This window comes from Bombus affinis, unplaced genomic scaffold (genome assembly GCF_024516045.1).
Source record: "Bombus affinis isolate iyBomAffi1 unplaced genomic scaffold, iyBomAffi1.2 ctg00000152.1, whole genome shotgun sequence".
NCBI classification, from domain to species: Eukaryota; Metazoa; Arthropoda; class Insecta; order Hymenoptera; family Apidae; genus Bombus; species Bombus affinis.
This window is the reverse complement of record NW_026108871.1, coordinates 71000-86881: the sequence shown is the minus strand read 5'-3', so window position 1 is coordinate 86881 and position 15882 is coordinate 71000. Positions and strand designations below refer to the sequence as shown.

Below are 15882 nucleotides of genomic sequence, written 5' to 3'. Positions count from 1 at the left end.
TAGGGAATCGAGAGATACCGAAATTCCCACATCGACGCCGTTAATTCCGCGAGGAATAAGACCCATTAATGATAATTTTCAACCAATTAAACTAAAAGACGCGATCGAGTCAGTGCCAGTGTTCGACGGCCATCGACCACCGGTATTTCAATTTTTAAGGGCATGCGAACGAGCTCGAAGATTCGTGCCGCCGACGCAGAATCGTCCGACACCTCCGAATAATTATAATGGAAACAACACTCGTCCCCTATACGATAGTAACAACATCAGAAACCACCACCAGGATTGGAGATTTGTATCGCCGTCGTGGAATCGTCTAAGCGACCCGGGAATAGAGAAAGATATTAGGAAAAGAGCAAGAGCAATAACCTGGAAAGAAAAATGCGTAGATAAACATCTCAAAAGAGATCCAAGTCAAAGGAGGGATGCTGATTATTTGAAACAACCAACCTTCCAATACAAACACTGTTCCGTTGCTGCGATAAAAGACGATGTTACTTTAAGTAGCAAGAGGACGCACGGCATCACAGACGAAATCATGAGTGAAAAATCTCCCGAATCCCCAGCCAAAATAAGCAACACTAATATCAAAGAACTTTCAGAAGAGGCAGAAACTAGGAAATTGAACGACGAAACGAAAGGCGACGTTTATCCCCTGCCTAATATCACGGTTGACTCGGCAAGAATACAAAAGCAAGGTTCCACGAATTTTGTGAACGTTTCAAATATAATACGAAAAGAGATAGCGAGCGTATCACCCTCAAAAACTTCTATAAAACCACCAGAAAGTAACTTTATCGAACTCAAAGTCAAGCCATTAAATTCTAAGAAAACTCAGACTATAGAGAATAAAAGTATAGCCATCCCTAAACCCAAAACAGAATCTATAAGCAAAAAGGTTTGTAATAAAAATTCAAAGAATAATTCTAAACCTACTGAAAATATTCCTAAACGTCCCATACAAGTATCACCGGGTGTTGGATTCAGATTCGGACGTCGACCTTTCCGGATGGTTTCAATAGAAATAAAAGAAACCTCAAATACTCCTACCGCGAGAATAGTCTCCCCAGATTTGAAAACGAAGGCGAACCTACTGCTAGACTCCGGATCAGAAATTAACATTATCAAGAAACCTGCCTTACCCGAGTCAGCGATCATCAACGAGCAAGAGATAATTGAAGTTCGAGGAATTATGGCAACGAGCCTGGTCACCCTAGGGCAGACAATAATACAGGTTGCGGGCCACCCCGTTACTTTCCATGTAGTTGATGATTCCCTGCTGATCAATCAAGACGGAATCTTAGGTTCCGAATTTTTTGCAAAATACAGAGCCCGTTTGGATTACGGGCAAAAACATATCAAATGGGGGGATATCTATATCCCGTTTGATACAAAAGAAATGATAATTGTGCCGAAACGAAGTTCGGTACCCTGTACCATAAATATCGCAAATCCGGAGGAAAATGAGGGATTCATCCCCAAAATCGAACCGATTAAGGGAGTCTATTTCGGAAATGCGGTCGTGAAAAACCATAAGGGACGTGGTTATTTAAGAATAATTAATACCACCTCGAGGGATTACGAATTTACCGTACCCACAATAGTAATAAAAAAATTTGCAACTCCTACTCCGCCCTCTCATACTACGTGCAACGCCGTTTCAGCATCTGAGGGAAATAGGTTCGACAAAATAATGGAATTATTGCGACTAGAGCATTTAAATGAAGAAGAAAAGAGGAACGTCGAAGCGCTAATACGGAAGAATCAAGATAGATTTCATCTCCCAGGGGAGACACTAGAAGGAACAGACGTTTTACAACACGAAATTGCTACCACAGATGAGATACCGATCAATGTTAAACAATACCGGTATCCTCCCGTACATCGGGAAGAAATAAACCGCCAGATTCAAGAACTACTAGAAACGGACGTTGTGGAATCATCGACATCTCCGTATAACTCCCCATTATGGATCGTGCCGAAGAAACCGGACTCTCAAGGTAATAAACGATGGGGAATGGTTATTGATTACAGGAAATTAAATGACAAAACAATAGGCGATGCCTATCCACTACCCAATATCACTGAAATATTGGACCAATTGGGAAGTGCGAAATACTTTTCCACGTTCGATCTAGCATCTGGGTTCCACCAAATCCGTATGTCATCGAAAGATGCCCACAAAACTGCATTCTCGACGCCATATGGTCATTTTCAGTTCAAACGAATGCCTTTCGGACTGAAAAATGCACCAGCAACGTTCCAGCGGTTGATGAATTCGATACTGTCAGGGTTGCAAGGAATAGAGCTGTTCGTTTATCTGGATGATATAGTAATTTATTCCACATCCATTCACGAACATGAGATTAAATTTAATCGACTTATGGACAGATTACGGAGAGCTAAATTGCAACTGCAACCGGACAAGTGCGAATTCTTACGGCACGAAGTAAAATATTTGGGACATGTAATCAGTGAGAATGGAGCTAAACCTGACCCAAAGAAAATCGAGGCAGTTTCAAATTTTCCACGGCCAAGGAAATCAAAAAATGTTAAACAATTTTTGGGATTAGCTGGATATTACCGAAGGTTCATACCCAATTTCTCCAAGGTTGCGAAACCATTGACGCAATTACTAAAAAAGGACGTTGCGTTCAAGTGGACGGAAAACCAAGAAGATGCATTCAACACCCTGAAAACAGCCCTTATAACAGAACCCATTTTGCAGTACCCTGACTTCTCTCAACCATTCAATCTCACGACAGACGCATCTGGATATGCCGTGGGCGGCGTACTAAGCCAAGGACCTATCGGAAAAGACCTACCGATCGCATACGCCTCAAGATTATTGAACCCCGCCGAACAAAATTATTCCACGATAGAAAAGGAATGCCTAGCGATCGTTTACAGCGCAATGCACTTCCGACCGTACTTGTACGGGAGAAAATTCACCATTATAACCGATCATAAACCTCTGGTGTGGATGCATTCTATCAAGGATCCTACTTCAAGAATTTGGAAGTGGAAACTAAAATTGGCGGATTTCGAATTCGACATTATACACAAAGAAGGTAAGGCAAACGCGAATGTAGACGCCTTATCTAGAAACCCCCCTGAGGTTTGTTTGCCAATCAGGAAAAGAGAGGAAGATTCACCGAGTCGATATCCCGCACCCAAGAGATTTGAACTAGACACACTAACCGAAGACTCCCCCACGTTTGAAGTTAAACCACGCGAACTATCGCAACACAATAGACCAGGAAAACAAGAAAAAATTTCCATTCGAAAACACGTCACCATAGAAGAAACACCCACAAAACATTTTGACCACGCATTAGCCGAAATCGACGTAAACACAGACGAGGAAACAATCACTCAAGAGATAACCGACATCGATAAAACGAATGAAGAAGAACCCCCTATAACAATTTCCGAACCAATTCAGCAACAAGGAAAGGACGCAATGCCTGCGGTACTTTCAGAGCTAAGAATCTTGGAAACGCGAGACTCGATTACGAGAGTAAACGACCATAGAATAATATTCGTCGATATACATGGCACTCCGATAGATAAAGGGGCCTTAGAAATGAAGGAAGCAGGAAAACTGCCGTATTATAGAGATTTAATGTTGGGAAGAGTAATATTGAATCAAGATTCCGGAAAATACATCGTGTCCCTACCCGTAAAGGAAGATCGAAACTCTCCAATAACGCCAGAAAATATATTGAACTCATTGAAATCTTTACTGGATGTGGTAAAAGAAAACCAATTAACGTCCTTTAGCATCAGCAAAACAAACCTGGAAGAAATACCTTGGCGATATACAATCAGGAAACTGAAAGAAGTATTCGTGGGAGAAACCATAGCTATTACCATCTGTACCGGGGAAATAATTATCCCACCGGTGGAAGCGCGAAGCAACATAATACGAGAAAAGCACGAATCACCTGTAGCAGGACATAAGGGAGTAACAAAAACTTACCAAAGAGTACGACAATACTACTATTGGAAAACCATGAAGAAAGAAATCCAGGAATACGCGAGAACATGCAAAGAATGCCAATTGAAAAAGTTAACCAGAATAAAAACAAGGCAACCCATGGTGCTCACAGACACACCAGGTAAAGCGTTCGATAAAATTAGTATGGATATCGTCGGTCCATTACCACAGACACAAAAGGGAAATAAATACATATTAACCATCCAAGACTTACTGACAAAATATTCAATCGGGATCCCGATGGCAGGAATCTCTTCGGCCGAGATAGCTGACGTTTTCGTAAAACAATTCATTTGCCGATTCGGTTCACCGAGGGCTATCCTTACTGATCGGGGAGCAAATTTTACATCCTCGCTGATGAAAAAAGTAGCAAAAAGATTTCGCTTAAAAAGGTATACCACGTCAGCATACCATCCATAAAGCAACGGCTCCATCGAAAGATCTCACCACGTATTAACTGAATACCTCAACCTGTACATCGAAAATTCCAGAAACTGGGACGAATGGGTGGAATTAGCCATGTTCTCCTACAATACCTCCGTACACGAAGGAACAAAATTCTCCCCACACGAACTAGTCTTTGGGCACTTAGCCAGAGAACCTACTGGCGAGATGATAACCGAGGAGAATATGGAACCAACATATGCAGAGTATCTCAGAGACCTGTTCGATAAAATCGTCACCGTTCAACAAATGGCAAGAGAAAATCTGATAAAATCCAAATTAAAGTCAAAAGAATACTATGACAGACGAATCAACCCGCAAAATTTCAAAATAGGAGATCTAGTATATCTATTAAAGGAACCCAGAAGAGGAAAATTTTCCGACCAATATTCGGGACCGCATAGAGTGTTAGAAATTTTAGAAAACCAAAACGTCATGATTGAAGTGAAAGGGATTCCGCGAACAGTGCACTTAAATAAGTTAAAATTAGCGCATAACCGAAATAAACAATAAACGAAACGTTTTCAGAAGGTAACACAGTACAGTAGTATGTAGTGTAGTGCTGCTCGTCGAATAATGCGGATAATGGAAACCTAAAAAGAAAAGGAAATTACTATGTACTTTCTAAACATTACTCAAATATAAAATGTATTAATTCAATAAAGTGATTAAAACGGTGAAAGTGAAAAGTACCTTGTGAACAATTAACTATTGTAAAAGGAAGTGTATATGCAAAGACATGCCATAAGCCCATATTCGTAAAACATAACGTATGACAGCCATCTGAAACAAATGGAAGAATTAACTTCAATTACCTTAATACAAAATATAATAGTACTAAACGATTATAACAATATCGTGGTTAAACCAAAGTAAGTGCGACACTGCTTGTCGAATAGTGCAGATAGTGGAAACCTAAAAACAAAAGAAAGATTACTATTTGCGTTCTATAAAACGTGTTAATTCAATAACATAATTAAAGGCAGTGAAAGTAAAAAGTACCTAGTCCACAACTAATCATTGTAGAAGGAAGTGTACATGCAGGAATTCCGCAGAGATAAATTATGGATCCACTCCGTAGAACATAGAATACGACTGCCAGCTGAAACGAATGCAAGAACTGGCCTCAATTGCCTTGACATATATGAAAAGAAATAATACTATTAAAACTTACAACAAGATTGCCAATTACGTCGGGTAGGTGTCTTGCGTGAGCGACATAGCGTGTAGACTTGGAGAATAAAGACGAAGTAACTATGAACAGTAATAATATAGTGTACAAGTTCTAATCTATAATACATGAATTAGTCTCGACTTACATTACACGATTATTATTATACCTCACATATAGAAACAGATTTGTAATGCACAATAGCGGTCGCTCACACAATGCACTACCTTTTATATTGAATTAATTAACTAAATGATATGTTTATACTCACAAATATAGGATGAATAAAGGTATCTGTAGTAAGTATTTTGAATATAATGAAAACCGGATGATGCCTTACACACGGTAACGCAGCATCGAAGGAATAGGATTTGAGAAACTACAAACGGTAATAATTCAATAAACAAGTTTTAACCAATAATACATAGATTAGCTCAAAAAATTATACTATACAAATATGAAATAATAATAAATCACAAGTACTAAGTAACAACAGATTAATAGGGAAGATATAGAAATAGCTAATAAAATAGAAATAGGCTAGAAATTAATCAAGATAGATTAGCCGAGCATTAATAATCAAACATGATTAAAATTAGGAATTATCATATTGTGTTAAGCTATTACAGCATTACTATATTAAATTACGTATAAAGAAATAAGGTTATACTACACAGTGGTGACTGGTGACACTATGCACGCATTAGATTAAACCAATTAAACAAAAGCTACATAAATATAAACTACCTTATAATTAAACAGTGAAACGATTCTATTAGTAATTAATATTTTCGACAACGATATAATCCACACGCTATTACATTAAAATAACACACAGTATTGCAACAAATACAAAACAATGTTAAATTAAACATACACATTATGACGAACACAAAACTAGACGTTGACACTTCACTAGAACGGAGTTGAAACTAAGTAACAAAACAATTATTACAATATCAAACAAATTTACAAAACACCACACTCTTATTTAAGACGTACACAAACATCCATTTTGGAAATCCGTCGCGAGCGTGAAGCAGTTCTCACGCATGCGCAATGAACTACATACAATAATTATACATACTAAAATAAATACAGAATAATATTATTCCCACTTCAATTATACGTCAACTGCTAAAATAAAGTCACAAATAATTAACAAATAAATAACAAAACCGCATGAATAAAATTCACCATATACTAGAGACATTCATGAACGGCCATCTTAGATTGTCACGAATAGGGAATAGTCCTTACGCACGCGCAATGAAACACATATACATAAATAATATTAATTTTATTTGAATTACACGTCACCTACTAAAATAAAGTTAAAAATAATTAACAGATAGATAATTAATTCGATATTGGCAAAAGTCACCACATATTAGGGACATCCACCACCAATCAACGCATGTATGTAGTAACTTTAATACCTCACAAATAAATTATATTTCTAATAAAAAAATAATAAAAAGACGGGTACGATAATCTAGACTTAGGCTATCGCGACCCATACGAAGACCCTCCAACACGTTTTTATGCACACAAATTCAAAGAGCGCGTTGTAGATTGTGTGAAATACAAATAACAAAACTCCAACCCGCGATATTTTGTCTGCAATGCATAAATGTCAATCTTAACACGACACAATAACCCCAAAGAAATCTTTTGATGTAAGGAATTGTAGTTCGCGCTGTTGCCCGTTAGGATGGACCAACAACCAATCGCAACTACATCTGCTACGATCAGTCAAATTTCCTTCGGAAATTTGAACGCCAAGGGCGGGGGTGTCACGTCCCGCGTTCCGCACGTGACGCCACGAACCAATAACTTATGAATAATTAAACACGACCAATAATAATAAATTAACTAATAACTAACCAATCAAAATAAAAAGAATTATACGACAGACAATCAAAATGAAATAAATGAATCAATAAGAAGAAACACTACAACCAATCAGCAATGACATATAAAATACAAATAAAATGAAATAATTAAATGAACCAATAAATAAAACAAGCCGCGATTCAAATGTATGAGATTTCTCTGCGAAAACACATGTATATACACACACGTGTATGCATATCTGTGTGTGTGACCTACTTCGTGAATCTGAATAATTGGTAATCTAATAAAATATAAAAGAAATAAAATATACTACACTACATCAGCATTCTAATAAAAGTGAAAATTGTATACAAGATTACTCTGCGACACACACATATATAGATATACACATGTGTACGCGTATCTTTGGGAAAAATTCATAATATATATATATATATATATATGTCGGGTTGGCGTTACGATTAGAGTTAGGGTTAAGGGCGTAAACGAATCCCTATTGACACTAGACGTGATCACTATGCAATAGAGGAGATATTTACTAGTGCAAACATGACCATGTTGGAATTGGACAAGTAATCGCGATAATTTGATACTCGAGAAGCTAATGACAATGATCTTAGGCTCAATAACGAATCCGCGGTCAACGGGATGACGAACTCTACTCTTCTTTAGCGTCTAAGTTGTACTCAATGTTAATGCATGGGGCAATCACTACGTATCCGAGAGTTACTTGAATCGTCGTCGAGATCGTACCGGAGAGTAACTCTCCGTCTCGACGATGCCGTCGAGGAAAATTATAATGGGTGGGTCTAAGGACATGAGATTCTCGGATTCGTCAAAGAAAGCTTTCGTTCCAAAGGTGAGGGAAATTAGCGCTGTTGCTAATTGGTCGATCTCCATATCGGCGTTTTGAAAGAGATGCTGGCCGCCCTTGAGGGGAGGTTGTTGACGGGGGCATCGTTCGTGGAAGATAGGCTTCTCCTATCGTCCCGTAGTTGCAACAAGGACTGTTTGTCTAAATGAAGAACTTTGCTTGACTAAATCTTAAGATTTATTGCGGGTCCTCAAGTTAGCTAAACATACTGCGGAGGTATATTGACATCTGGAGATCATCTTACCCGAAGGATAGGATCTGCGTGTGGCGAGCCACGGAACAGAAACCTTTGAAATATTTACTGCCACGTGTCGCTACGGCTATTTCTTTAAAGGGGAGGTATAGAGTTACTCTGTGCCTTTGTTAGATAAAACGTTCATCCCTTGACCGCGGCTACGTTCGGCGACTGGTTGTCGCCTCGAGCCCAAGCTCACTATCATAAACCTCGAACAATCGGAGCGACATTTGTTTAATCTAAATTACGACATTACGGTATTCCCGAGAATCCAAGGAGAGGTTCCGGTGTTTTTCCATCTCCGACATATATGTATGTATACGTTATTGAACCATTAAAACGCAAAGAAATAAATATATAGATTTACATTTCTACGAACCTAGAAAATTATATACGAAATCCACATTTCGGAATATTCAACCAATTAACGATCCGAGAAACAATGAGAATAACAATACGCGCACATATACATATGCATATATATATTTTACATAATGGAAAATTACATTGTGAAATGTATATATATATACACATATTATTATATCGAACAACTACTCATCTAATATACAAAACCACCTTGTAAAAATTACATTACTGAACATTCAACTAAACCAACTGAAGATTTAGTATAATAATATATAATAATATAATAATATATATATATACATAGATATGTGAAATAGCGTTGTATATAACCGGAAACAATACAAATGTCACACGACTTCTTCAACAACTTCGACTCTTCGTTCCTGCCGACAACACCTCACACGATGACTGCGTCTTCTAGGGCCACTTACGGATTCTTTACAATTCTTCTTCTTCTTGCACTGAAATATCATATGCAGTGAATAAAACACGAAAGAAGCAGGATGAACTAAATAAAAGAAATCATAACAAGATACACACCGAGACAGTCCGCATGGGAACCTCTGACAAAGATACCTCCGTATCTATCATTAAACGCATAATAATCAAGATGCAAAAACCTCATTTGGAAGTCGACACCACTCACAGCGTGCCAATGCAAGGGAGGAAAACGAATGAAATTGTATTTCGTGAAGACGTTTCACCACTTTCCATAGATCAGAAACTGGAGTTACACAACTAATAACCTAATAATAAGAAAGTAATATAAAATATACACGACTTAATATATAGCAAATATGGACATATAAATCTACAAGGAGCAAAATATATCTCATATTGTCAAATAAAACCAAATTGTCAAAAGATCATCAGGACACGACGCCAACGAAGGTGCCACTGTGCCTACTTGGGTGGAAAACCGCCCCTTCAGCATCATCCTTCGCACATATTCACACACGCACGTCGATCACGTCATCTCGTACCATTCACATATCTTCCTCCTCTTGCGCTAAAACAAATTCACAAGTTTAAGGAAACAAACAACATGCGAAACGAGACAGAATACTAAAAACACACACACACAGTTCGCACAGGTGCGGACGCTTTTGTGTCCATCACTCAACATAACCTGTAATCATCAAAATCCACGTTCTCTCATGGAAACTCTAAAAACCTGCAGCATTGCGATTCCCACCGGAACGAGCTGTCACGTGACTGTCATCCCATTGGGGATGTCATTATAAAAAGCGTAGCGACACAATTCAAATCAGAGTAATTGTTAGCGGGTCAGTTGAATAAAGGAATAGAAGAGAGTAATTGTTAGCGTTCGGGAGAATTTAGCGAAAAATAAAGAAGAGTCAGATTAATTGTTAGCGTTAGCGTTAGCGATTAATTGTTAGTGGTTCAGTTAGAACAATCAGAGTAATTGTGAAAAGAGAGTAACTGCCATTAGTTGGTTCAGTTAGAATATAGTCAGAGAAATTGTTAGCGTTCGGGAGAATTTAACGAAATTAAAGAAGAGTAATTCAGTTAGAATAAAGAAATAGGATAGAGCAATTGTGATTAGCTGGTTCAGGAGAATTTAGCGAAAATAAGGAGAGTAATTGTTAGTCGTTCAATTGAATTTGAGTGAGTCTGATATCAGTTCGTTCAGTTGATTTAATTAGAATTTAAGTTAGGATTAGAGAATAATTGTTCGTTCCAGTTCGAGTTTAAGAATTACGAGATATAAATGTTATTAGTCAGTTCGAATTATAAAATAATTGTTATTAGTCAGTTAGAATTAAAACAATAGTTGGCTCAAGTTTTTGTGTTAGACTTTCGAATTGTTAAACACGTCCGGACACACTGTTGTTTACACTGTTCAAATTAAATAAAGATTAAAACGAAAAATTATAGAAGTGTCGATCTTTGTAAAACCGGAATCACCCCAGCGGCCTGCCCGTTCATCAGCGGAGGCCAACGTCAGGTGAGTCAACTTTAATTATTATTAATAATTAATAATTAAAATAATAAATAATATCAATGATTAGTATAATTCGTCATTAATTCCGCCTGTAATAATTATTTATAATATAATTGTTTATTCCAAACAATCCTCTCCCGTGCTAGTATTCCTGCGCATAGCAGGTTAGCCGAAACGTGGAGATTGTTGACCAGTGGCCTAAACTCCGATCAACGCTACATAATCTAACAAGAAATATCTAATTGAAACAATCCTTCGACTGTTTCTGGTGGCAGCGACTACTACATTGTTTAAAATTTCAAAATTTGGATAGCGAAACGTAACAAATGCATTATAACGTTATACGTTATAACGTAACATTATATGACGTTGTTCGTCATATAGTGATACAATAAAACGTTATAAGTGATATAGTTGTATAATACAACGTTTTACCTTATAACGTAAGAGTATATAAGGTTATACTTCATATTGTGATGCAATATATCGTTATACCTTATAACGTAATAGTATATAACGTTATACGTCATATAGTGACGCAGTATAACGTTATAGGTTGTAACGTAATACTCCATAACGTTATACGTCATATAGTAATGCAATATAACGTTAGACGTTATAACAGTATATGACGTTATACGTCATATAGTGATGCAGTACAACGTTATAGGTTATAACGTAATAGTATATGACGTTATACGTCATACAGTGGTGCAATATAACGTTATAAGTGATATAGTGATGCAATGTAACGTTATGCGTTATAACGTAATAGTACATAACGTTATACGTCATATAGTGATGCAGTGCAACGTTATAGGTTATAACGTAATAGTATATAACATTATACGTCATATAGTGATGCAGTACAACGTTGTAGGTTATAACGTAATGGTATATGACGTTAAAAGTCATATTGTGGTGCAATATGTCGTTATACATTATAACGTAATAGTATATAAGGTTATACTTCATATAGTGATGCAATATATCGTTATACCTTGTAACGTAATAGTATATAAGGTTATACTTCATATAGTGATGCAATATATCGTTATACCATGTAACGTAATAGTATAATGTTATACTTCATATAGTGATGCAATATGTCGTTATACGTTGTAACGTAATACTCCATATCGTTATACGTCATATAGTAATGCAATATAACGTTAGACGTTATAACAGTATATGACGTTATACGTCATATAGTGATGCAGTACATCGTTATAGGTTATAACGTAATAGTATATGACGTTATACGTCATATAGTGGAGCAATATATCGTTATACCTTATAACGTAATAGTATATAAGGTTATACTTCATATAGCGATGCAATATATCGTTATACCTTATAACGTAATAGTATACAAAGTTGTACTTCATATAGTGATGCAGTATAACGTTATAGGTTATAACGTAATAGTATATGACGTTATACGTCATATAGTGGTGCAATATAACGTTATAAATGATATAGTGATGCAATGTAACGTTATGCGTTATAACGTAATAGTACATAACGTTATACGTCACATATTGATGCAATATATCCTTATACGTTGTAACGTAATACTCCATAACGTTATACGTCATATAGTAATGCAATATAACGTTATAAGTTATAACGTAATAGTATAAACGTTATACGTCATATAGTGGTGCAATATAACGTTATAAGTCATATAGTGATGCAGTACATCGTTATAGGTTATAACGTAATAGTATATAAGGTTATACTTCATATAGTGATGCAGTATAACGTTATAGGTTGTAACGTAATACTCCATAACGTTATACGTCATATAGTAATGCAATATAACGTTATAAGTTATAACGTAATAGTATAAACGTTATACGTCATATAGTGGTGCAATATAACGTTATAAGTCATATAGTGATGCAGTACATCGTTATAGGTTATAGCGTAATAGTATATAACGTTATACGTCATATAGTGATGCAGTACAACGTTATAGGTTATAACGTAATAGTATATGACGTTATACGACATATAGTGTTGCAATATATCGTTATACCTTATAACGTAATAGTATATAAGGTTATACTTCATATAGCGATGCAATATATCGTTATACCTTATAACGTAATAGTATATAAGGTTATACTTCATATAGTGATGCAATATGCCGTTATACGTTGTAACGTAATACTCCATATCGCTATACGTCATATAGTAATGCAATATAACATTAGACGTTATAACAGTATATGACGTTATACGTCATATAGTGATGCAGTACAACGTTATAGGTTATAACGTAATAGTATATGACGTTATACGTCATATAGTGATGCACTACAACGTTATAGATTATAACGTAATGGTATATGACGCTAAAAGTGATATAGTGGTGCAATATGTCGTTATACCTTATAACGTAATAGTATATAAGGTTATACTTCATATAGTGATGCAATATATCGTTATACCTTGTAACGTAATAGTATATAAGGTTATACTTCATATAGTGATGCAATATGCCGTTATACGTTGTAACGTAATACTCCATATCGCTATACGTCATATAGTAATGCAATATAACATTAGACGTTATAACAGTATATGACGTTATACGTCATATAGTGATGCAGTACAACGTTATAGGTTATAACGTAATAGTATATGACGTTATACGTCATATAGTGGTGCAATATTACGTTATAAGTGATATAGTGATGCAATGTAACGTTATGCGTTATAACGTAATACTCCATAACGTTATACGTCATATACTAATGCAATATAACGTTATAAGTGATATAGTGATGCAATATAACGTTAAAAGTTGTAACGTAACAGTATAAAAGATATACATCACATAGTGATGCAATATAACGTTATAAGTGATATAGTGAAGCAATATAACGTTATGCGTTATAACGTAATAGTATAAATCCTTATACGATATAAGGTAATACTCTATAACGCTATGCGTTATAACGTAATAGTTCATAACGTTATACGCCATATAGGGATGCTATATAACGTAATAAGTGATATAGTGATGCAATATAACGATATACCTTATAACGTAATAGTATATAAGGTTATACGTCATATAGTGATGCAATATATCGTTATAACTTATAACGTAATAGTATATAACGTTATACGTCATATAGTGACGCAGTATAACGTTATAGGTTGTAACGTAATACGCCATAACGTTATACGTCATATAGTAATGCAATATAACGTTATAAGTTATAACGTAATAGTATAAACGTTATACGTCATATAGTGTTGCAATATAACGTTATAAGTCATATAGTGATGCAGTACATCGTTATAGGTTATAACGTAATAGTATATAACGTTATACGTCATACAGTGATGCAGTACAACGTTATAGGTTATAACGTAATAGTATATGACGTTATACGTCATATTGTGGTGCAATGTAACGTTATAAGCGATATTGTGATGCAATGTAACGTTATGCGTTATAACGTAATAGTACATAACGTTACACGTCATATAGTGATGCAGTACAACGTTATAGGTTATAACGTAATAGTATATGACGTTATACGTCATATAGTGGTGCAATATATCGTTATACCTTATAACGTAATAGTATATAAGGTCATACTTCATATAGCGATGCAATATATTGTTATACCTTATAACGTAATAGTATATAAGGTTGTACTTCATATAGTGATGCAGTATAACGTTATAGGTTGTAACGTAATACTCCATATCGTTATACGTCATATAGTAATGCAATATAACGTTAGACGTTATAACAGTATATGACGTTATACGTCATATAGTGATGCAGTACAACGTTACAGGTTATAACGTAATAGTATATGACGTTATACGTCATATAGTGGTGCAATATAACGTTTTAAGTGATATAGTGATGCAATGTAACGTTATGCGTTATAACGTAATAGTGCATAACGTTATACGTCACATAGTGATGCAATATATCCTTATACGTTGTAACGTAATACTCCATAACGTTATACGTCATATACTAATGCAATATAACGTTATAAGTGATATAGTGATGCAATATAACGTTAAAAGTTGTAACGTAACAGTATAAACGATATACCTCACATAGTGATGCAATATAACGTTATAAGTGATATAGTGAAGCAATATAACGTTATGCGTTATAACGTAATAGTATAAATCCTTATAAGATATAAGGTAATACTCTATAACGCTATACGTTATAACGTAATAGTTCATAACGTTATACGTCATATAGGGATGCTATATAACGTAATAAGTGATATAGTGATGCAATATAACGTAATACCTTATAACGTAATAGTATATAACGTTATACGTCATATAGTGATGCAGTACAACGTTATAGGTTATAACGTAATAGTATATGACGTTATACGACATATAGTGTTGCAATATATCGTTATACCTTATAACGTAATAGTATATAAGGTTATACTTCATATAGCGATGCAATATATCGTTATACCTTATAACGTAATTGTATATAAGGTTGTACTTCATATAGTGATGCAGTAAAACGTTATAGGTTGTAACGTAATACTCCATATCGTTATACGTCATATAGTAATGCAATATAACGTTAGACGTTATAACAGTATATGACGTTATACGTCATATAGTGATGCAGTACAACGTTATAGGTTATAACGTAATAGTATATGACGTTATACGTCATATAGTGGTGCAATATAACGTTTTAAGTGATATAGTGATGCAATGTAACGTTATGCGTTATAACGTAATAGTACATAACGTTATACGTCACATAGTGATGCAATATATCCTTATACGTTGTAACGTAATACTCCATAACGTTATACGTCATATACTAATGCAATATAACGTTATAAGTGATATAGTGATGCAATATAACGTTAAAAGTTGTAACGTAACAGTATAAACGATATACCTCACATAGTGATGCAATATAACGTTATAAGTGATATAGTGA

At 35.3% G+C, this 15882-nt stretch overlaps 1 protein-coding gene across 8 annotated transcripts in view; it reads right to left on the bottom strand.

The window, feature by feature from the left end:
* Window positions 1–10165, bottom strand: part of LOC126927574 (uncharacterized) — an 81077-nt gene extending 70912 nt beyond the window's left edge. For 3 of the 8 annotated variants that reach the window (XR_007715645.1, XR_007715640.1, XM_050743632.1), the window contains exons 1-2: window positions 9855–10015; window positions 9568–9693 (exon numbers count right to left, since the gene is read on the bottom strand). Coding sequence is in view for 1 of the 8 variants with exons in the window: in XM_050743632.1 (XP_050599589.1) it covers window positions 9568–9693; window positions 9855–9884 (156 nt within the window). In the remaining 7 variants the exon portion in view is untranslated. The other 5 variants (XR_007715641.1, XR_007715643.1, XR_007715642.1 and 2 more) reach the window with 5 other exon arrangements.
* Between the last annotated feature and the right edge of the window lie 5717 nt (window positions 10166–15882).